The sequence below is a fragment of the Pristiophorus japonicus genome, chromosome 17 (assembly GCF_044704955.1).
Source record: "Pristiophorus japonicus isolate sPriJap1 chromosome 17, sPriJap1.hap1, whole genome shotgun sequence".
NCBI lineage: Eukaryota > Metazoa > Chordata > Chondrichthyes > Pristiophoridae > Pristiophorus > Pristiophorus japonicus.
Genome location: NC_091993.1, coordinates 111,481,599 through 111,504,541, shown reverse-complemented (window position 1 = coordinate 111,504,541; position 22,943 = coordinate 111,481,599). Strand labels below are relative to the sequence as shown.

Here is a 22,943-nt window from a genome sequence, read left to right as displayed (position 1 = left end):
TGTTAAAAAAGTTTTCTGCCTTCCTCCTCTCCCTCTGGGTGAAAGTTGGTGGTGAAGCCCCTTCCTTCCTTCTCTTCCTGGGCTGTTCTCAGGGCTCTCCAGGCAGGAGCTAAGGTTGATAGCTGCTCCTCTCTCTGCAGCTCAGCTCCAACTGTGCAGGACACGCCTCCACTGCTCCACAATTGGTCCTTATGCATGAAACTCTTTTTGGAGTTCACCTGCAAAACATAAAACATTAAACGGTGCCACCCGACCTGGGTGACACTCCAGACATTTACAAGGCCCTTTTTTTTTCCCCCCTTTTTTTTGTTTTTTTTTGTGTTTTTCTTTTTTTGGTTTTTTTTTTGGGCACTAAAATCACAATTTTCCCCAGTGCCCCCTATAAAAGGGAAGGGGGACACTAAAAGCACCGGCAATTAAAACAAATTAAACTTTAAAACGTAAAATCAAATTAAAATTTGGTTGCCGGGCGTGATGATACACTCCAGTCCCTCCGGTGCCCACCTCTCGCGGAAGGCCGCGAGCGTACCGGTGGACACCGCGTGCTCCATCTCCAAGGCCACCCTGGACCGGATGTAAGATCGGAAGAGAGGCAGGCAGTCAGGTTGAACGACCCCCTCGACCGCCCGCTGCCTGGACCGGCTGATGGCACCCTTGGCCGTGCCCAGGAGCAGTCCTACGAGGAGGCCCTTGGACCTACCCGCTCCCCTCCGCACAGGGTGCCCAAAGATCAGGAGAGTGGGACTGAAGTGCAGCCAGAATTTCAGGAGCAGCCCCTTCAAATAATGGAACAGGGGCTGCAACCTTGTGCACTCAATAAAAACATGGAACACGGACTCCTCCAGACCGCAGAAATTGCAGGCGGCCTGGGAGTCCGTGAACCGGCTTAAAAATTTATTGCACGGCACTGCTCCGTGCACCACCCGCCAGGCCAAGTCCCCGATGAATAGTGGGAGGACCCCTGCGTAGAGTGCCCTCCATCGGGGACCCCCGCCTCCTCCGGACGGCAAGATGGTACGCCATGGCGTGTCCGGACGGCCGGCGAGGATGGCAAAGTTGAGGGTGTGCAGGAGCAGCCCGTACAGGAAACCCCTCCGCGCGGAACTGAAAGGCACGGAGGGGATTTCCACGAGGCGGCTCAAGTTGTGAGGCGCCGGCCCCCGAGGGAGGTTCCGGGGTTTGGCGCCGATGAGGAATTCCGTCCGGACGGGGGTCAGTTCGGACGGGATCTCCCCACGTGCTTGAGCCTCCTCGATGCACCTAACGGAGTCAGGGCCCAGAGCTGTTTTTAGCGACTCGATGGCATCGGCCGCGTGGCGGACGTTGGCAGAATTTAGGCGCCGCGCCAGCGTGTCTGGCGCCATCCAGCCCGCTCCTCCGCCATCGAGCAGGTCCCTGACCCTGGTCACCTAACCAGCCACAGCCCTCTCTTCCGACCGCCACATAAAACCTCGGCCGTGGAGGTACGGATTCCTGAGCAGCGGTTCCTGCAGGACGGCCGCCACTCCAGCCGGCGGAGAGCTGCGCTTGGTGGAGACTTTGTTCCAGACCCTGATGAGTTCCCTGTAAAAGACAGGCAGCTACCGGAGGGCGGTCCTGGCACCCCCCAAGTTCACAAACAGGAGCTGCGTGTCATAATTGAGGTCGCGCTGCTGGCGGAAGAAATACCTCGCCAGAGCACACCACCTAGGAGGGGGCTCGACGTAAAGGTATCTCTGCAGGGTCTGAAGACGGAAAGTCGCGAGCTGGGCGCTGACGCACACCAACGACTGACCGCCCTCCTCAAGCGGGAGACTCAAGACCGCGGCAGAGACCCAGTGCTTCCTGTTGTTCCAGAAGAAGTCCAGCAGCTTCTTCTGTATCTTAGCGACAAACGCAGGGGGAGGGGTCAAAGTGACCAGCTGGTACCACAGCATTGCGGCCACCAGCTGGTTTATGACTAGCGCTCGACCCCTGTAGGACAGCACTCGGAGCAGTCCTGTCCAGCGCCCTAGGCGAGCGGCGACCTTGGCCTCCAGCTCCTGCCAGTTCGCCGGCCAGGCTCCCTCGTCGGGGCTAAGGTAGACTCCCAGATAGAGGAGATGGGTCGTGCTCCAGGCAAAAGGCCTGAGCTCCTCCGGCAGGGAGTCCACCCGCCACTGACCCACCAGGAGTCCGGAACATTTCTCCCAGTTGATCCTGGCGGAGGATGCGGCCGAGTAAATCTCCTGGCACTCACGCATCCTCCGCAGGTCAGCGGGATCCTCTATCGCGAGGAGCACGTCATCGGCGTAAGCCGAGAGGACGACCTCCACGCCCGGCCCTTGCAGAGCCAGTCCCGTCAACCTCGTCCGCAAGAGGCGCAGGAAAGGCTCCACGCAAACGGCGTATAACTGGCCGGACATGGGGCATCCCTGGCGCACCCCTCTCCTAAAGCGAAGGGGCGCCGTCAAGGACCCGTTAACCTTAATCAGACACTCCGCGGCGGCGTACAAAAGTCGGATCCGGGCGACGAAATGCGTCCCGAACCCGAAAGCGCGCAGAGTTCCGAGCAGATAGTCGTGATCCACCCTGTCGAACGCCTTCTCTTGGTCGAGGGATAGGAAGGCGACCGAGAGACCAGCCTCCTGGGAACAATGGATGAGGTCCCGGACCAGATGGATGTTATCGTGGATTGTCCGGCCCGGGACCGTGTAGGACTGGTCGGGGTGGATCATGTGATCCAGCACGGCACCAAGGCGAGCAGACATCGCCCTAGTGAAGATTTTGTAGTCCGTGCTGAGGAGGGAGACCGGGCGCCAGTTCTTAAGGAGGCGGAGATCGCCCTTCTTAGGCAGCAGGACGATGACTGCCCTGCGCCAAGAGAGGAGCATCTCCCCGGTCGCCAGACTTTCCCCCAGGACCCGCGCGTAGTCGCTCCCCAGGACGTCCCAGAACGCTCTGTGGAACTCCACGGTCAGCCCGTCCAGCCCCGGGGATTTTCCCCTCGAGAGCCGGTCGAGGGCACCGGTCAGCTCCGCCAGGCTTAGCGGAGCTTCCAGATTTTCGGCGCCCTCCGGGCTGACCTTCGGCAGGTCCTCCCACAAAACTCTACGCGCTTCCTCGCTGGACGGATCCGGAGAGAACAGAGCCCCGTAATATTCACGGGCCCTGTTGTTGACGCCCTCCGGATCCGAGACGAGAGAGCCGTCGTCGGCCAGCAGCGTGAAGAGCTGCTTACGGACACTCTGCCTTTTTTCCAGCGAGTAGAAGAAGGGGGAGCCGCGGTCCAGATCCCGCAGGAACCGGATCCGCGACCTCACGAACGCGCCTCGGGACCCGACGAGCTGCAGGTCCTTCAGCGCGGCCTTCTTCGCTTCGTACACCGTCCGCAGGGCCGGGTCCTGGACGACTTGACCGAGACGGGCTTCCAGGTCGAGCACCTCTTTTTCTAGGCGCCCGATTCTGGCTGCCCGCCTCTTGGTCGACCCCCTCGCGTACTCTTGACAGAAGACGCGGACGTGAGCCTTGCCCACGTCCCACCATAGCCTCAAGGAGGGGAAGCCCCCCTGCTTCCTTCTCCAGTCGGACCAGAATCGACGGAACGAGTCCTGGAACCGCACGTCCTCCAGCAGCCGGTTGTTAAAGTGCCAGTACGCGGACCCAGTCCTCGCACGGAGCGAAGCGAGCTCCGCCCACACCAGGTGGTGGTCCGAACACGGCACCGGCCGCATGGAGGCCGCCGGGACGCAGGAAACGTACGCCCGAGACACGTAAAGGCGGTCGACTCTAGACCATCCTACTCCAGGCCTCACCCAAGTAAAGGCGCTGGAGTCGGGGTGGAGATTTCGCCAGACGTCCACCAAGTCGAAGGACCCGACCAGGTCCCTCAACTTCTCCATCGCCGTCATGCACTGCGGGGCACCGGAGCGGTCCCTCGCCTCGAGGGTGCAGTTAAAATCCCCCCCGAGGACAATGCAGTCGCCGACGTCGACGGAGCCAAGAAGAGCGGACATCTCTTCAAAGAAGCGCGTTTGCTGCGGGCCGGGCTGAGGGGCGTACACGTTCACGAGATGGAGCGGCACGTCCCCCAGGCGAACCGTTACGTGCAGCAAGCGGCCTGGCACGGGCTCCTCAACCCCCAAGATCTCCGGCTGAAAATGCGGGCCCAGCAAGATGGCCACCCTACTAGAAATGGCGGTGAGGTGGCTCATGCGGACCTCTCCTTGCCATTCCAGGAGCGGAACGGTGTGGGTTTCTTGCAGGAAGCACACCGCATATTTCCCCTCCCGCAGGAGCGAAAAATTGTCAAATCTACGGCGTGCCCCTCTGCCGCCGTTGATGTTGAGGCTGGCTATGGTTATCTTCATGGCAAAAGCATAGTGCAACCTCTACCTTAACCTATTGTGGGGGAGGGAGCGGAGTCTTTTGTTGAACTCCGCTCCCTCCGCAGCCCAGCGAGGAGTCCCTCGAGCTCGCGCAGCTCAAGGTGTTGCTCCTTTGTCAAGGGCCCGCCCGCGGCCAAGGTTTTAACGGCGGCGCGGACGAACCCCTTGATCAGCTCTGGCTCGGACCATTTTTCCAGGGCCAGTCGGGCTTGGTTGCAGCGACCCCGGCTCTGGGCCAAAAAATCCCGGAGTTCCTTTGCAGGAATGAGGATGGTCTCGGCGGCGGCCGCGAGCAGATCCACCGCCTCGCTGGCGGTGGTCTCTAGGTCTTCACCCGCGTCCCCCACCGAGTCCCCGTCCTCCTCCGGGAGGTGGCTGCCAGCAGCCGGCCCATCGACCGCACAAGGTACGGCAAATGAACCGGCCGCTCCAACCGGCCCTGGCTCTGCCCCGATCCCACCCCCAGGATCGTCGGCAGAGGAGTCCCCACTGGGCTCTTTTAAAAATGGTGCTGGGTCGGGAAATGACAGCGGAAGGGGTTCCCCCTCCACCCCAGGAACCGGGGAACAAGGAGAGACCCGGCCATAGGAAATCCCCAGGCTCTCCAAGTGCTCCAGCTCCACAGCAAGAGGCGAGGGTGGGTGTTCCTCCCCCTCCCCGCTGCCACCCCCCGGCCCAGCATCTACAGTGTCATAAATAATTGTTTCGGTTTCTGCCGGGTCGAGCGACTCCCGGGGGAAGTTGGGTATTGGCTGGGCGGGCTCAGGTTCGGCCTTTTCGGCCCCGCCCGCCTCAGTCCCCGGGACGCCCGGCCCGGCGGCAATGCATTCTTTCGCTGGCCCCACGCCCCCCACGACAGGCAGATCTTCCACTCCATCCCCAGGAGGCAGCGGCTGGGCAGCCTCGACTGCCTCACCCTCCCCAGGGACAGACTCCTCGCGCCTGCAGCGCAATTTGGGAGCGCTGGTGGGGGACGCGAGACACGCGGCGGGCACCGACTCCTCCGCGGAGGGATGTTGTTCCCCCTCCGCCTCATCGGAGCCGCGCCTCCTTTTGTTCCTGGGGGTGCGCGGAGGCAGGGAGACCTCCATGTCTGCCGAGGCCTCCCGCTCCGCCCCCCCCTTTTCCTTTTCTTGCCCGCGCCTGGGCCCCTCTGTGGTGTTATTCAAGGGCTCGGGCACGGGCTCGGGGCACCCCGTGCTCGCCGGTGACAGGGTTGGGCCGAGCGCGGTGGTCAAATTTTCTGGCGCACCGAGGGGACCCGCCTCTAGATGTTTCTCCTTGTTCCGCGCCTTCTTTCCGCTTGGACGCTCTCCCTCCCCCCCGCCGGAGGCCCTGAAAACAAAGGCCTCCGACGATGCCCGCGCACCTATGGCTCCCGGCACGCGGACGCAACTAGGGGGAGGGGTGGCGGCGGCGCCAGCCTTGGCCGCCTTCGGTGGTTTGGCGGCCTTGGAGGCGGGGCAGTTCTTGCGAACGTGCCCCACCTCTCTGCAGGCATGGCACCGCACGCCGTCCGACGTCCAGAAGACGCGGTAGGCAGTCCCCTCGTGCACCACATTAAAGTGCCCTTCCGTCATGTCCTCCCGCGCCAGCCGGACAAAGAGCTGGCGGCGGAAGGAGAACACGTGGCGCAGGCTGTTCTCCCTGAGGCCGAGCGGTATGGGGTTGATCCCCGACCTTACCTCCCCCAGTTGGTGTAGGTGAGGGAGGAGGAGCTCAGCGGAAACAAAGGGCGGGACGTTTGACACGATGACCCTCTGCGCGGTGGCCTCAAGAGGGTCCACCGGCAGGAACGTCCCGCCCACCGTGATCCCCTTTTCGAGGGCCAGGGACACCGCCCGCTCCGACCCCAGGAAGAAAACAGCCTTCCCAGACATCTTGGAGGCCGCGACAATGGCCGAGGGGCCGACTACCCCAGCCATCGCCCGCACGCACTCCTCAATGCTCATTGTGGGGTGAGTGTAGCTCTTGACCCCGTGTTTCCTGGTGATAAGTTGAAAAGGTGGCAGGGCAGCGGGTGGCGCAGGAGGTGCCGTGGAAGCGGTTGCCACCTGCGCATATGTCCTCGCTGGCCCTGCCACCGGCGTGGATGGGGTCGCATCACGGGGTCCCTTTAAGGGCTACACCCACCCCAAAGTCACAGGCCTTAATGGTCTTTATTGGCCTCGTACATTAACTGAGCAGAGGAGCCCTTAATGAGGCACACTTCTCCCCTAGTTGGCAATTGGGGAGGGGCCTTGCTCCCTCTGCTCAGTTGTCTCAATTGTTTGTTTGTTTTTTTTTAATTGATTTGGGAGGAAAAGGGCTCTCAGAGAGAGAGGGGAGAAACAGAGAGTAACGGAGAAAGAGAGAGGGGGGTGGGAAGGGGGGGGAACTGCGAGGGCAGGTCTCCCCTCGCAGCTGTGGGTGGGTGCACTCCCCAGATGGCAAAACACACAAGCACAGTCTTTGGGTTGGTCTTCAGGTGGGGGGAGAAGATGTCTTCACCTGGGGTAGCTAGAGCCACCAGGCACACACTCCTAACGATGTTAATTGGGTAAATGAGAAAAATCTTCAGCCTGGTAGCTCCAGCTACCCCAGGCTAGGCAATTGGGCGGGGGGGGGGGGTTCAGTTGTGTGTGGGGCCTATTTGTAAGCAAAGCCCCCACACACACTTCCACACACACACACCCCCCGCGATGTTCCGGCCCTCAGTGGTCTTCTTTCCTCCCCCCACCGATTCAACAAAGTCTTTTTGGGACTGCACCAACACCCACCTGTAGAATGGTAGAGTCTCCCTCCTTCCACACTGGATGTTGTTGTTGTTGGTCTTTTCCCCCTCTCTCCAACTCTTTGCAGAAATGGTAAAGATGTAAAAAAATTTTCTGTTCTCCTCCTCTCCCTCTGGGTAAAAGTTGGTGGTGAAGCCCCTTCCTTCCTTCTCTTCCTGGGCTGGTCTCAGGGCTCTCCAGGCAGGAGCTAAGGTTGATAGCTGCTCCTCTCTCTGCAGCTCAGCTCCAACTGTGCAGGACACGCCTCCACTGCTCCACAATTGGTCCTTATGCATGAAACCCAAAAGGTTAGTTTGCATGTGCAACAGGTAATCAGGAAGGCGAATGGAATGTTGGCCTTCATTGCGAGAGGGATGGAGTACAAAAGCAGGGAGGTCCTGCTGCAACTGTACAGGGTACCGGTGAGGCCGCACCTGGAGTACTGCGTGCAGTTTTGGTCACCTTACTTAAGGAAGGATATACTAGCCTTGGAGGGGGTACAGAGACGATTCACTAGGCTGATTCCGGAGATGAGGGGGTTACCTTATGATGATAGATTGAGTAGACCCAGTGTTTACTCATTGGAGTTCAGAAGGATGAGGGGTGATCTTATAGAAACATTAAAATAAAGAAAGGGATAGACAAGACAGAGGCAGAGAGATTGTTTCCACTGGTCGGGGAGACTAGAACTAGGGGGCACAGCCTCAAAATACGGGGGAGCCAATTTAAAACCGAGTTGAGAAGGAATTTCTTCTCCCAGAGGGTTGTGAATCTGTGGAATTCTCTGCCCAAGGAAGCAGTTGAGGCTAGCTCATTGAGTTTATTCAAATCACAGATAGATAGATTTTTAACCAATAAGGGAATTAAGGCTTTTGGGGAGCGGGCGGGTAAGTGGAGCTGAGTCCACGGCTAGATCAGCCATGATCTTGTTGAATGGCGGAGCAGGCTCGAGGCGCTAGACGGCCTACTCCTGTTCCTAATTCTTATGTTCTTATGTTCTTATAACCTTGTAATCTCCACAAATCCTGACAGTGCCATCACTTTTCAACACGGGAACAATGGGGCTGGCCCATTCGTTAAATTTGACCCTTCACGTTGGAGTCTGTCCAGTTTGATTTCAACCTTCTCCCTCATCATGTATGGAACTGCCCCAGCTTTATGATGGATGGGTCTTGCATCCGAGTCCATGTGGATCTGCACCTTGGCTCCCGTGAAATTGCCGATGCTTGGTTCAAACATGGATACCTTCCTCCGACGACAATGCTTTGATCTCGTTCCAGTTCCATTTGATTTTTTCTAACCAATTCCTGCTGAACAGCGTTGGACCTTTGCCTGGAACAATCCATAATGGTAAATCGTGACCCACACCATCATACGACACCTTGATACTGCACTGTCAATCATCGTTATGAGTTCTTTAGTGTACATATGCAACTTGGCATTGACTGGACTCAGCTTAGGCCTCACAGCCTTAGTATCCCACAGCCTGTCAAATCACTCGCACCCATGTCCAATTCCATCGATACCAGCACACCATTAAATTTTACATTAATCATTATCGGTTGGCTCTTTATTAGGAACAAATACAGCCCATATACTTCCTCCTCTGGTATCTCGGATTACATATCCGACTCCACACTAGACTGGTCCTCATCCTCCACATGGTGCTCAGTTGCGGACACATGCGCTGGAGATGCCTCACTTTTGAACAGCCTTTACAAATATACTGTTTAAACTGACACTGATGATGCCGATGATTTCCCCAACAAAGCCAACATGGTGATATTAGATTCGTTCTCATTGGCGGATTTTGAGCAGCCACAGGTTTCGCATATGCAGTCGGGTAGGCCCTGCTATATGCAGCTCTGCCAAATGACGATACTATCTTGGTTACAGTACTTGCCGAGTTCCGATTTTTCAATGATATCTGCTTTAAGCTTTTGTCCGTCGTCATGCATGATTGGGCAATCGTGATGGCCTTGCTCAAATCCAGCATCTCCGCCGCCAGTAGCTTACGCAGGATCACCTTGTGGTTGATGCTGATTACAAGGAAGTCCCGCAGCATGTCTGCCAATGCAGTTTCGAACTTACACGGTCCAGCAAGACATCTTAGGTCAGCAACGAATTCTGATACATCCTGGCCCTCAGAATGAACATACGTATAGAATCGATATCTTGAGATGATGATGTCTTCATCTGGTTTGAGATGGTCACGTACCAGAGCACACAATGTTTCATAGTCCTTGTCCGTTGGACTTAAGGGCGAGAGGAGATTCTGTATGAGTCCATAGATTTTTGGACCACAAATCGTGAGGAGGACCGCCCAGCGCCGAACTACGTCTGCCTCTTCCTCCATTTTGTTAGTTCAACAGGGCTACAAAGTCTGTCCAACCTTCTCCCTCCAAGAATTGCTCCAGAATTCCAATTGTGCTCATTTTTGCATGTGAAGGTTCTTGTTACCTCGTTACCAAACGTTGTGAATGCAATAACTCAATAGACTGAATACTGTAAACTCCGAACAGGTACAAACCTGGCTCTACTTTATTAGAGCCCAAAGTAATTTCATTACAAGATGGTTGGCCTTTTATACCTTGGCTGCACACACGTGTGCACAACCCAATGACCTCCGACAGTGGCACCACCTGGTGGCTAGTAAACCCAAGCATACAAAAATGACAATTAATATCCTGGGGGTCTCACCATTGACCAGAAACTTTATTGTACCAGCCACATAAATACTGTGGTTACAAGAGCAGGTCACAAGATGGCGTATTCTGCAGCAAGCACCTCACCTCCTGACTCCCCACCTACAAGACATATCTTTCCACAATCTACAAGGCACAAATTCGAAGTGTGATGGAATACTCTCCACTTGCCCAGATGAGTGCAGCTCAAACAACACTCGAGATGCTCGACACCATCCACGACAAAGCAGCCCGCTTAATTGGACACCATCCACCACATTAAACATTCACAGCAGTTTAAGAGAGACAGAATGCCCATAAATGGTACACTATCAACAGGAGCTGTGACCACAATAATTATGTTTGGAAGAATGCTTATCATCATTAAAAATCAAAATGTACTCATCTTTTGTAGGAATTGCTAGCGGCCTTTAATACAGAGGCACAGGCTACTAGGAACAGCAGACTCCTGCTTACTGCTGCGGTTGCTGCTGGAAAAGACACCATTGATGTCGCGTATGATATACCTGAGATTTCAAAGTAAGTATGACTTATAGAAGATTGAAACTTACAAACTTTGGGAAAAAACTTTCATTATGGATCATTTAAAATATTATAAATAATATAAATAAACCACTTAAGTTGTTTTATTAGCCTTGTGAACAACAGCTAAAGATTTTGACCGATGTCAATTTTTAACACGGTGGGATAGGACTCGTCCTTTCACCTAATCAAGGTGCAAGCAACCTTTTAAACTCACTTCCTTCCCCTTTTGATGCTCCTCATCGTACAACATGTTTACGATTGAGGGTTCAAGCAACTGACCTGTTTAAATGATACTTCCTATACTACTGTCTAGCTGGTAACAAGCAGCACCAGAGACGCATCGCTAAGTGAAGTTTAACACAAGGCAAAAAACAAGCGCAGGCAGTGAAAGGAGCTTGCGGCAAACCAGACTCCCCGCCCACCCTTTCCTTCAATGACTGTCTGTCCCACCTGTGGCAGAGACTGTAATTCCCATATTGGACTCTACAGTCACCTGAGAACTCACTTTTAGAGAGGAAGTAAGTCTTCCTCGATTTTGAGGGACCGCCTATGATGATAGATGGAAATATCACAACATTCTGTCGTCTACAAGAAGTAATATTTATTATTTTAATTTGGTTCTGTTTTATTCTTTCTGTTCAATTTCCTAATTTCACAGACCTCTGCTACAGCTGTAACTGCTAGCCAGTTTTCCAGTGCTTCTCTGTGTTAAGTAGCATGGGGTTGACTTTGCTTGAGATACTATTCTCCAACCTAGTGAGCACTGCCATCTAGTGGCTTGGCTGAGAAATAAAAAAACTCAGTCATCAAGAGTTGCCATAGTCATAATAGTCAAAGATAGGATGCAAATCATCCCACCATTAATAGATACAATGTAGACAGACAAGACGTCCCCATTTTCCGGGGACAGTTCCCAGATTTGGGAATGTGCCTTGGGACAAACAAGAGTCCCCGATTTAAAAATCTCTTCCCGATACTGAGTGTTTGATTTTTTTTTCCAATGTTAATGAACAGCAAGCTGTTTTTCAGAGATTCTTGTCCTGTTTGAGGTCAGGAACGCAATCCTGGAAGCACGTTGACTGGAGTGTCAGTGCTGGCCATGCCGTCCCACAATGCAGCGGCTGAGAAAGGGCCCTATCTATAACTCTGGCCGCACTGCACTGTGGGGGATGGAATGGTACATGGTGTTTTTATTAATTGAATAAGGGAAGGCATGTTCTAAATTCTCAAACTCTGAAGAGGTTTGTGAATCTGAAACCTTCTGAGACAGAGGGTGTTTCATGGAAAATCTCAGTTTCTGTGGAACAGATTTAAAATTGAGAAATTAAAATTTTGGGTATTCAGGGACGAGCAGATGACAGCACCACTGCAGAATACACACAATATTCATGATTCAGTGTATCTAAGCTGTGCAGCTACCTGTCGGCCTGGCACAGCCCAGGACCGACTTTTCCAATGCGAAAATTTGCGCATGCGCGAAACATTGAGTGGGCCGCGCAGACCATTAAAGAGCCACGTACCCCCCCAAAATTCGAGGGCACATTGCCAGTGTGTCACCAGATTTGGTTTTGAAAATATGGTCACCCTGTTGCATTGGCTTTCATAAATAACTATTGAAATGAACTTTGAATTGCAATGCGTCATTTTATAATATATTTTTTAAAACAGTTATCTCGACTTTATCTCTGTGATGGCATATGATTTTCATGGATCTTGGGAGAATGTTACTGGACACAATAGTCCTCTGTATCGTGGCTCAAAGGACCAAGGCCAATTTATTTACTTTAATATTGTAAGTATGTTCATAAAAAGTGGCATCTCTATTTTATCTTTTTCATTACCACTGTAATGTTATACCAATATGTTTTAACAAAAGGTTTTTTGTTCGTAAAATCTCAATAAAGATATCAAGCTAAATTGTCTTGCAGGACTTTGCTATAAAATACTGGAAAGACAATGGTACCCCAGCAGAGAAACTCATTGTTGGATTCCCAACATATGGACGTAGCTTCACCCTGAGCTCCTCCGCAACAGGTGTTGGTGCTCCAGTATCTGGTCCTGGCCAAGCTGGCCAATTAACCAGGGAGGCTGGATTCTTGGCTTACCATGAGGTAATTTTGCTGAAAATGTTATTAATTTATCACATGATAGTTTATCTTAAATAGAAAGTGATCAGGATTAAATTGTTTAAAAACACAGGGGTAATATTTCCTTGGTTGTTCCCCAATCTCCCACCACAATTGGCCATTTATGCTGTTTCTCCAGGATTTCTGTAAGTCTTCCACCAAAACTACTGTCAAATTCCAGGGTTTCAAAGCACCTTATACAGCTCTCAGAGACATCTGAATGGGCTTCATATACAGTGAACAATCATAGCAGCCATTTAGCATACTGAAAGATCCCACAAAAAGAAATGCTATGAATGCCCGGGTAATCAGTTTAAGTGATGATGTTCACAGGAATGTCAGTCCATGGCAGGACAGTAACTCCCTGCTCTTGTTTAAATTATGCCAAATGACCTTTACCAAAATAAGACAGATGGGAATTTAGTTTAACATCTCGGCAACATTTCCAACAGCTGGGCACTATCTCAGTAATGCACGAGAGTTTCAGTCTTCATTATATGCCTGAGTCCTGTCATGTAACGCACAGCCTGCTGACTCTGGGCTCAGAATGTCACCAGCGTAGCCAAGCTGACACCCAAAGGGTTTATGGATGTTCGGAAAAGCTATACTTGAAATTTTTAAAAATTCCTCAACTACACTATGCGGCCGATTTTTCAAAATGAACTGGGGAGCAAGGCCACGGTTTCCCCATCTGGTGATGGGCTGCGCCAGATGTGTGCTGTCGAAACATCAGCCCTCGTATGTCCTTATAATCCAATAAACAGCACGTCACATTTCAGTACTTACCAACTCATTCCACTTATGTTTTCATACTCTACAGAACACATAATAATAAAGTAAATATCATCTCTGTATATATGTGTCTATATTTATTACAAAAGGAGAAAATTTGATACAGAGCTATGATCATTCAAAAAGTCTACAATATTTGCCCTTGAAAAAGACCAGTTAAGATGATAATTGGCCCATCCCTTTGTGATTGATCCTCACTGTTAGCATTACAAAGATAATACCACCCCATTAAATATTCCATATCCCTTTAATGAGAAATGAAAAGTAATAAAATTATGACATCACAGGGATGGAGGGCAGTGATTGGTTCTTCCAGATTAATTGAATCACTGGACAGGGAATGAATCTTAAAGACAGCTAATAACTGATTTAATTTGCTTCAATTGCTGATTTTCTCATTTTAACTTAATTTATAATTATGGTATATATTTAATTTTGTTTAATTATAATTGATTTTTATTTTACTGATTTTACTGTTGTATTATTTACAATGTAATTTGAATTTTTTTCCCGATTTTTCGCCTGTGTCTATCTGCGTGTGCATTTTAGCTGCCGCTTCAGACCCGAGCTTTTAACCTCTTTTTACACTTCATTCTCACACTTTTTCTCTCTTTCCCTCAATGGTCAATATCTAACGTGTTATAAAATTGTTGTGAAGTGCCTTTGGACGTTTAACTACATTGAACGCGCTATATAAATAAAAGTTATTATTATTTAATGTAAAATATAAACTCTTTTTAAAGGATTCTCTCATTCCTGATAAAATGGCAACATTCTTCTGCTACAGTGAAATATATTTTATTGATTAACAATGGGAGTTGACAATGCTGATTATAAATGGGACTGCGGCTATGAGAAAACAAGATTGATTTGACTGAGCCGTTAACAATACTTACTGATTTTGATTGACAGATCTGTACACTTTTGAAAACTGCGACCGCACAATTGATTGAAGAACAGAAGGTTCCTTATGCATTCAAGGGTAATCAATGGGTTGGATATGACGATCGGCAGAGCTTTATACTCAAAGTATGTGCTATAATTTATTTTCATAATTTCACACATATGCCAGAAGTATTCAGTATGCAGTTTCAATAACAGCAGAGATCTACACAGGACACAATAAGATAATTTTATTAATAAAGGTAAATCAATGGAGCTTTTCTCAATCATTAGCTTGGAAACTGGTTATGTAATATTGTTCATTTTTTAATTCACTGTTTTTTAATTTAGACACGGCAAAATAGGGAGCAATGATACTGGGCCGTAATTTGCGGCCCCTATGGGTGTATACGAGGTGCGCCCGTAGTGGCCGCGCAAGTTCCAGGTTTTCGTGCATCAAGCGCATGCACAAAAACCCGGAACTTGCGATCTGTCAAGAATTTTCTTGATGGATCCTCTGCATCCCGGGAAAAGGGCCTCCGTGGGTGGAGAGTTGGGCTATTTGCTCAACTTCTGCCCGTGAAACTCTTACACATGCCCACCGTAAGAGTTTTAAAAAACATAAAAGTAAAATTTGATCAATCAGTTATACATTAAAAACCCTTTGCAATAAAGCAAGTTTATTTTTAGTCCTGTTAAAACATGTAAATTTATTTTTCAAAAGATTAAACTTGTTTTAAATATTTAATTAAATGCAATTTTAATTAATTTTATATGTGTAATTTTTTTTAAATTTGAAGTGTAGATGTATTTTTTGGGGTATTCCCATTAATACTTATGGGATTCTGTACATACAGAATTCCCAGAAGCATTGCATGGGGATTCCTTTCTTTTATTGGTTGGGCCAGACTACATGATCCCAGGGGCGTTTGCGACCTGCATGTGCACATGAGATACGTGGGCCTCAACCCACGTGTACCAGGACCACAAGTCTCCTCCAGGCACGTGAGCATTTTATTTGCGGATCGGAGGCATTTCCTCATGGGAAGCCTCTGTCTGCAAATTCAGGGCCATTATTCTTAGGTTATAGTAGAAGTTAAATAAAGTAGGTCTCGTCCAGTGACAACTCACACAATTCGGAATGGTATCCAGGTCTGGCAGCTCTCGTTCTGTATGGGCTCATGTGCCACAGTATGTTATGATAGCAGTTCTTCCAACATAGGAAATTCCCACATATTTTAAAAATGATCTAAATATGAAAACTCAGTTATCTTCAGCTTAGTCAGTATAATTTATAGCCGACAATTTGTTCTGATCACGGCAAGAACAATGAATCAAATAAACATTGCAACACTAGCAGATATGTACATAAAATGAATCAGTGTGGCATCAATACTACAAGGAAGGAACATACAGGAGTTGGTAACTCTTGCAGTTATACACATTCATTTCATGCTCTATGATAGATCCATTCCACACCACATGTGATGTGATAGACCCATTCCAGAATTCATGTTCTGTCTTCAATCCATTCCATGTTTTGAATTGGATACAAAAATAGGCTATCTGTGATAGGCTATGGGCAACAGGATGATTGACAGAAACACTGAGGATGTATGAGCTGGAGGACATGTGTAAAGAAGACTATGTAATTGAGATTAAGTGCAATATAATGGATTTGTTTTGAGCTGAAGAATGCCATTATTCACTGGAGTAACAATAAATATAGTTAAGAGTTAAACACCTTATTTCAAGGTATTATATGAATTCTGATAAATAAAAAACATTGTACAATACAATCGGGCTGCAATAATCTTGGAAAACCATGCCGATGTAAAAGAACAAGTCTGGAAACGATGGCAGCAATATTCCTTACCTCACTGCTATCCTGACCACCACACACGCAAAGTGCACTGTGCCTCACCTGACCTGAATCCAGCCCCAACAATTCAATGGGCCCACGTTAAAAGGAAAAGCATCATAACTTTTTAGGTTTTCCTCACCTTACTGCCTGACCTCACAGAGCCACCAATCTGAGGGGGACTAAATGTGAGGGTTAGTGACAGTTTCTTCAGGAATCCCACTAAACAGTCAGGAATCCAAATGGGAAACTGTATTTAGAGGCATTGTTAGGTCCCTCCCACCTCATTTCCAGGGCATTACGATGCCTATACCTGTTGTTCCTCTTCCTCAGGGGAAGCCCCAGAAATCTCAAAGCAATGTAAAAGTGCCATGGGTCTCCCTCCTTTTACCTCTCCCGTATGTTTGTGAGCTGAGTATTCCTTAGAGGCATTGGGATATCAGAGACAATATATCTAGCAGAACATTTTTTAGCAGGAAAAGCATTCGGGTTCAATATAATGCCAATTTTAGATTTTTTTTCGCTTTTAACTGTAGGTTCAGTGGCTGAAGAATAATAACTTTGGAGGTGCCATGGTGTGGTCTTTGGATCTGGATGATTTCAGTGGAACTAAATGCACTGAAGGAGTTTACCCTTTGATCAACACATTGAAGACCCTCCTTAAAATTAATGGTTTGGATAAATTATTACGTGTAACCCAACTAAAATTAAACTGCATCGTATTGCTACTATCTATAATATGCTAACAAACCTTACGTCTGCATGCATTTCCTGTGTACAAAACCTCACTTCCTGTTCTTATGATTGTGTCTACATTTTCCATTGTAAATTCCTCTGTCCACATTTCTCAGGGAAATTGCCTCTATAAACTTCTCAGAATGTAATTACACACTCCCATCAATGGTGGCGCTGTTACCCCTCAGTTCTGCATCTCCTTTCCTCACCGACACTGCAGAGAAACACCTGTGTACCAACAAACTCTACTTCTCTGCTTCCCAATTTGCCATTATACTATATATTATAACATAAAGCAAAAGAATTTTTATAAAAACACTGACAGCATTGAGGACTGCATTACATCAGAGGCCCCTAGTCCAATCATCACCCACCCGCTAACCCAGCACCTGCCGAAAGGCTACACTTGGTCTTCACTGCCTGTGTGCAATGCCATGGGAGATTGCGTAGTATTATTGCAAACAGTTAAATATTACACAAATAATGGCAATGTCAAGGTCTCTAAATATGTATAGATTGTAAAATACAAGTGATGATGTAAGTTAGCTTGGAAGAAGGTGTTTCATCAAATGCAAAAGCAAAGTTCTCAACCTGATTTACAAATCCCTCCATGGCCTCAACCCATTCTTCCTCTGCAACCTCCTTCAGGCCTACGTGCTCACATGCAAGCTCTACTCTTCCACCTCTTCACAGTGGAAGACACAAAAACCATGCCAAAAATTGCTGGTCACGGGAATGTGAGAAGGGAGGACCTTGAGACAATCACTATCATTAGTGGGGTAGTGCTGGACAGGCTAATGGATCTCAAGGTACACAAGTCCCCTGGTCCTGATGAAATGCATCCCAGGGTATTAAAAGAGATGGCGGAAGTTATAGCAGATGCATTTGTTATAATCTACCAAAATTCTCTGGACTCTGGGGAGGTACCAGCGGATTGGAAAGCAGCTAATGTAGCACCTCTGTTTAAAAAAGGGGGCAGACAAAAGGCAGGTAACTACAGGCCGGTTAGTTTAACATCTGTAGTGGGGAAAATGCTTGAAGCTATCAATAAGGAAGAAATAGCGGGACATCTAGATAGGAATAGTGCAATCAAGCAGACGCAACATGGATTCATGAAGGGGAAATCATGTTTAACTAATTTACTGGAATTCTTTGAGGATATAACGAGCATGGTGGATAGAGGTGTACCGATGGATGTGATATATTTAGATTTCCAAAAGGCATTCGATAAGGTGCCACACAAAAGGTTAATGCAGAAGATAAAGGTACGCAGAGGCAGAGGAAATGTATTAGCATGGATAGAGAATTGGCTGGCTAACAGAAGCAGAGAGTCAGGATAAATGAGTCCTTTTCGGGTTGGAAATTGGTGGTTAATGGTGTGCCACAGGGATCGGTGCTGGGACCACAACTGTTTACAATATACATAGATGACCTGGAAGAGGGGACAGAATGTAGTGTAACAAAATTTGCAGATGACACAAAGATTAGTGGGAAAGCGGGTTGTGTAGAGGACACATAGAGGCTGCAAAGAGATTTAGATAGGTTAAGCGAATGGGCTAAGGTTTGGCAGATGGAATACAATGTCGGAAAATGTGAGGTCATCCACCTTGGAAAACAAAAACAGTGAAAGGGAATATTATTTGAATGGGGAGAAATTACAACATGCTGCGGTGCAGAGGGACCTGGGGGGGTCCTTGTGCATGAAACTCTTTTTGGAGTTTATCTGCAAAACAAAAAACATTAAACCATGCCACCCGACCTGGGTGACACACCAGACATTTACAAGGCCCTTTTTTTTTTTTCTTTCCTCCTTTTTTTTTTTGTGTTTTTCTTTTTTTTTGGTTTTTTTTTGGGCACTAAAATCACAATTTTTCCCCAGTGCCCCCTATAAAAGGGAAGGGGGACACTAAAAGCACCGGCAATTAAAACAAATTAAACTTTAAAACGTAAAATCAAATTAAAATTTGGTTGCCGGGCGTGATGATGCACTCCAGTCCCTCCGGTGCCCACCTCTCGCGGAAGGCCACGAGCGTACCGGTGGACACCGCGTGCTCCATCTCCAAGGACACCCTGGACCGGATGTAAGAGCGGAAGAGAGGCAGGCAGTCAGGTTGAACGACCCCCTCGACCGCCCGCTGCCTGGACCGGCTGATGGCACTCTTGGCCGTGCCCAGGAGCAGTCCTACGAGGAGACCCTCGGACCTACCCGCTCCCGTCCGCACAGGGTGCCCAAAGATCAGGAGAGTGGGACTGAAGTGCAGCCAGAATTTCAGGAGCAGCCCCTTCAAATAATGGAACAGGGGCTGCAACCTCGTACATTCAATAAAAACATGAAACACGGACTCCTCCAGACCGCAGAAATTGCAGGCGGCCTGGGAGTCCGTGAACCGGCTTAAAAATTTGTTGCACGGCACTGCTCCGTGCACCACCCTCCAGGCCAAGTCCCCAATGAATAGTGGAAGGACCCCTGCGTAGAGTGCCCTCCATCGGGGACCCCCGCCTCCTCCGGACGGCAAGATGGTACGCCATGGCGTGTCCGGACGGCCGGCGAGGATGGCAAAGTTGAGAGTGTGCAGGAGCAGCCCGTACAGGAAACCCCTCCGCGCGGAACTGAAAGGCACGGAGAGGATTTCCCCGAGGCGGCTCAAGTTGTGAGGCGCCGGCCCCCGAGGGAGGTTCCGGGGTTTGGCGCCAATGAGGAATTCCGTCCGGACGGGGGTCAGTTCGGACGGGATCTCCCCACGTGCTTGAGCCTCCTCGATGCACCTAACGGGGTCAGGGCCCAGAGCTGTTTTTAGCGACTCGATGGCATCGGCCGCGTGGCGGAACCGTTACGTGCAGCAAGCGGCCTGGCACGGGCTCCTCGACCCCCAAGATCTCCGGCTGAAAATGCGGGCCCAGCAAGATGGCCACCCCACTAGAAATGGCGGTGAGGTGGCTCATGCGGACCTCTCCTTGCCATTCCAGGAGCCACGTGGCTTCGTCTCCCGGAACGGTGTGGGTTTCTTGCAGGAAGCACACCGCATATTTCCCCTCCCGCAGGAGCGAAAAATTGTCAAATCTACGGCGTGCCCCTCTGCCGCCGTTGATGTTGAGGCTGGCTATGGTTATCTTCATGGCAAAAGCATAGTGCAACCTCTACCTTAACCTATTGTGGGGGAGGGAGCGGAGTCTTTTGTTGAGCTCCGCTCCCTCCGCAGCCCAGCGAGGAGTCCCTCGAGCTCGCGCAGCTCAAGGTGTTGCTCCTTTGTCAAGGGCCCGCCCGCGGCCAAGGTTTTAACGGCGGCGCGGACGGACCCCTTGATCAGCTCTGGCTCGGACCATTTTTCCAGGGCCAGTCGGGCTTGGTCGCAGCGACCCCGGCAGGAATGAGGATGGTCTCGGCGGCGGCCGCGAGCAGATCCACCGCCTCGCTGGCGGTGGTCTCTAGATTTTCTCCCGCGTCCCCCACCGAGTCCCCGTCCTCCTCCGGGAGGTGGCCGCCAGCAGCCGGCCCATCGACCGCACAAGGCACGGCAAATGAACCGGCCGCTCCAACCGGCCCTGGCTCTGCCCCGATCCCACCCCCAGGATCGTCGGCAGAGGAGTCCCCACTGGGCTCTTTTAAAAATGGTGCTGGGTCGGGAAACGACAGCGGAAGGGGTTCCCCCTCCGCCCCAGGAACCGGGGAACAAGGAGAGACCCGGCCATAGGAAATCCCCAGGCTCCCCAAGTGCTCCAGCTCCAAAGTAAGGGGCGAGGGTGGGTGTTCCTCCCCCTCCCCGCTGCCACCCCCCGGCCCAGCATCTACAGTGTCATAATTAACATTTGTTTCGGTTTCTGCCGGGTCGAGCGACTCCCAGGGGAAGTTGGGTATTGGCTGGGCGGGCTCAGGTTCGGCCTTTTCGGCCCTGCCCGCCTCAGTCCCCGGGGCGCCCGGCCCGGCGGCAATGCATTCCTCCGCGGTCCCCACGCCCCCCACGACAGGCAGATCTTCCACGCCATCCCCGGGAGGCAGAGGCTGGGCAGCCTCGACTGTCTCACCCTCCCCGGGGACAGATTCCTCCCGCCTACGGCGCTGCTTGGGGGCGCTGGTGTGGGACGCGGGACACGCGGCGGGCACCGACTCCTCCGCGGAGGGATGTTGTTCCCCCTCCGCCTCAACGGAGCGGCGCCTCCTTTTGTTGCTGGAGGTGCGCTGAGGCAGGGAGACCTCCATGTCTGCCGAGGCCTCCCGCTCCGCCTCCCCCTTTTCCTTTTCTTGCCCGCGCCCAGGCCCCTCTGTGGTGTTGTTCAAGGGCTCGGGCACGGGCTCGGGGCATCCCGCGCTCGCCGGTGACTGGGTTGGGCCGAGCGCGGTAAACAAATTGTCTGGCGCACCGAGGGGACCCGCCTCTGGATGTTTTGCCTTGTCCCGCGCCTTCCTTCCGTTCGGACGCTCTTCCTCCCCCCCGCCGGAGGCCCCGAAAACAAAGGCCTCCGACGATGCCCGCGCACCTATGGCTCCCGGCACGCGGACGCAACTAGGGGGAGGGGTGGCGGCGGCGCCAGCCTTGGCCGCCTTCGGTGGTTTGGCGGCCTTGGAGGCGGGGCAGTTCTTGCGAATGTGCCCCACCTCTCTGCAGGCATGGCACCGCACGCCGTCCGACGTCCAGAAGACGCGATAGACAGTCCCCTCGTGCACCACATTAAAAGACCCCTCCGTCGTCTCCTCCCGCGCCAGCCGGACAAAGAGCTGGCGGCGGAAGGAGAACACGTGGCGCAGGCTGCTCTCCCTGAGGCCGAGCGGTATGGGGTTGATCCCTGACCTTACCTCCCCCAGTTGTTGTAGGTGAGGGAGGAGGAGCCCAGCCGGAACAAAGGGCGGGACGTTCGACACGATGATCCTCTGCGCGGTGGCCTCGAGGGGATCCACCGGCAGGAACGTCCCGCCCACCGTGAGCCCCCTTTCGAGGGCCAGGGACACCGCCCGCTCCGACCCCAGGAAGAACACAGCCTTCCCAGACATCTTGGAGGCCGCGACAATGGCCGAGGGGCCGACTACCCCAGCCATCGCCCGCACGCACTCCTCAATGCTCATTGTGGGGTGAGTGTTGCTCTTGACCCCGTGTTTTCTGCTAATTAATCTGAAAGGTGGCAGGGCAGCGGGTGGCGCAGGAGGTGCCGTGGATGTGGACACCGCCTGCGCATACGTCTTCGCTGGCCCTGCCGCCGGCGTGGATGGGGTCGCCATCACGGGGTCCCTTTAAGGGCTACACCCACCCCAAAGTCACAGGCCTTAATGGTCTTTATTGGCCTCGTATCTTAACTGAGCAGAGGAGCCCTTAACGAGGCACCTCTCCCCTCGTTGGCAATTGGGGAGGGGCCTTGCTCCCTCTGCTCAGTTGTCTCAATTGTTTTTTAAATAAATTAGGAGAAAGGGGCCTCAGAGAGAGAGGGGAGAAACAGAGTAACAGAGAAAGAGAGAGGGGGGTGGGAAGGGGGGGGGGAACTGCGAGGGCAGGTCTCCCCTCGCAGCTGTGGGTGGGTGCACTCCCCAGATGGCAAAACACAAAAAACACAGTCCTTGGGGTGGGTCTTCAGGTGGGGGGAGAAGACGTCTTCACCTGGGGCAGCTAGAGCCACCAGGCACACACTCCTAACGATGTTAATAGGGTAAATGAGAAAAATCTTCAGCCTGGTAGCTCCAGCTATCCCAGGCTAGGCAATTGCGGGGGGGGGGGGGGTTCAATTGTGGGGGTTCAATTGTGCGGGGGGCCTAGTTGTAAGCAAGGCCCCCACACACACTACCACACACACACACACACCCCGCGATGTTCCGGCCCTCAGTGGTCTTCTTTCCTCCCCCCACCGATGCAACAAAATCTGTTTGGGAAATGCACCCACACCCACCTGTAGAAGATGTAGAGTCTCCCTCCTTCCACACTGGATGTTGTTGGTCCTTTCCCCCTCTCTCCAACTCTTTGCAGAATGGTAAAAGTTGTTTAAAGTTTTCTGTTCTCCTCCTCTCCCTCTGGGTGAAAGTTGGTGGTGAAGCCCCTTCCTTCCTTCTCTTCCTGGGCTGGTCTCAGGGCTCTCCAGGCAGGAGCAAAAGTTGGTAGCTGCTCTCCTCTCTGCAGCTCAGCTCCAACTGTGCAGGACACGCCTCCACTGTTCCACAATTGGTCCTTGTGCATGAAACTCTTTTTGGAGTTCACCTGCAAAACATAAAACATTAAACGGTGCCACCCGACCTGGGT

The 22,943-nt window shown here is 51.4% G+C and overlaps 1 protein-coding gene across 1 annotated transcript in view; it reads left to right on the top strand.

The window, feature by feature from the left end:
- Positions 1–18,733, top strand: part of LOC139228032 (chitinase-3-like protein 1) — a gene marked incomplete at its 3' end in the record, with an annotated part of 62,092 nt that extends 43,359 nt beyond the window's left edge. The window contains exons 8-13 of the mRNA XM_070859178.1: positions 10,199–10,323; positions 11,998–12,121; positions 12,258–12,440; positions 14,160–14,276; positions 16,527–16,662; positions 18,720–18,733. Coding sequence (XP_070715279.1) covers positions 10,199–10,323; positions 11,998–12,121; positions 12,258–12,440; positions 14,160–14,276; positions 16,527–16,662; positions 18,720–18,733 — 699 coding nt within the window. The remainder of the gene's footprint in view (positions 1–10,198; positions 10,324–11,997; positions 12,122–12,257; positions 12,441–14,159; positions 14,277–16,526; positions 16,663–18,719) is intronic.
- Between the last annotated feature and the right edge of the window lie 4,210 nt (positions 18,734–22,943).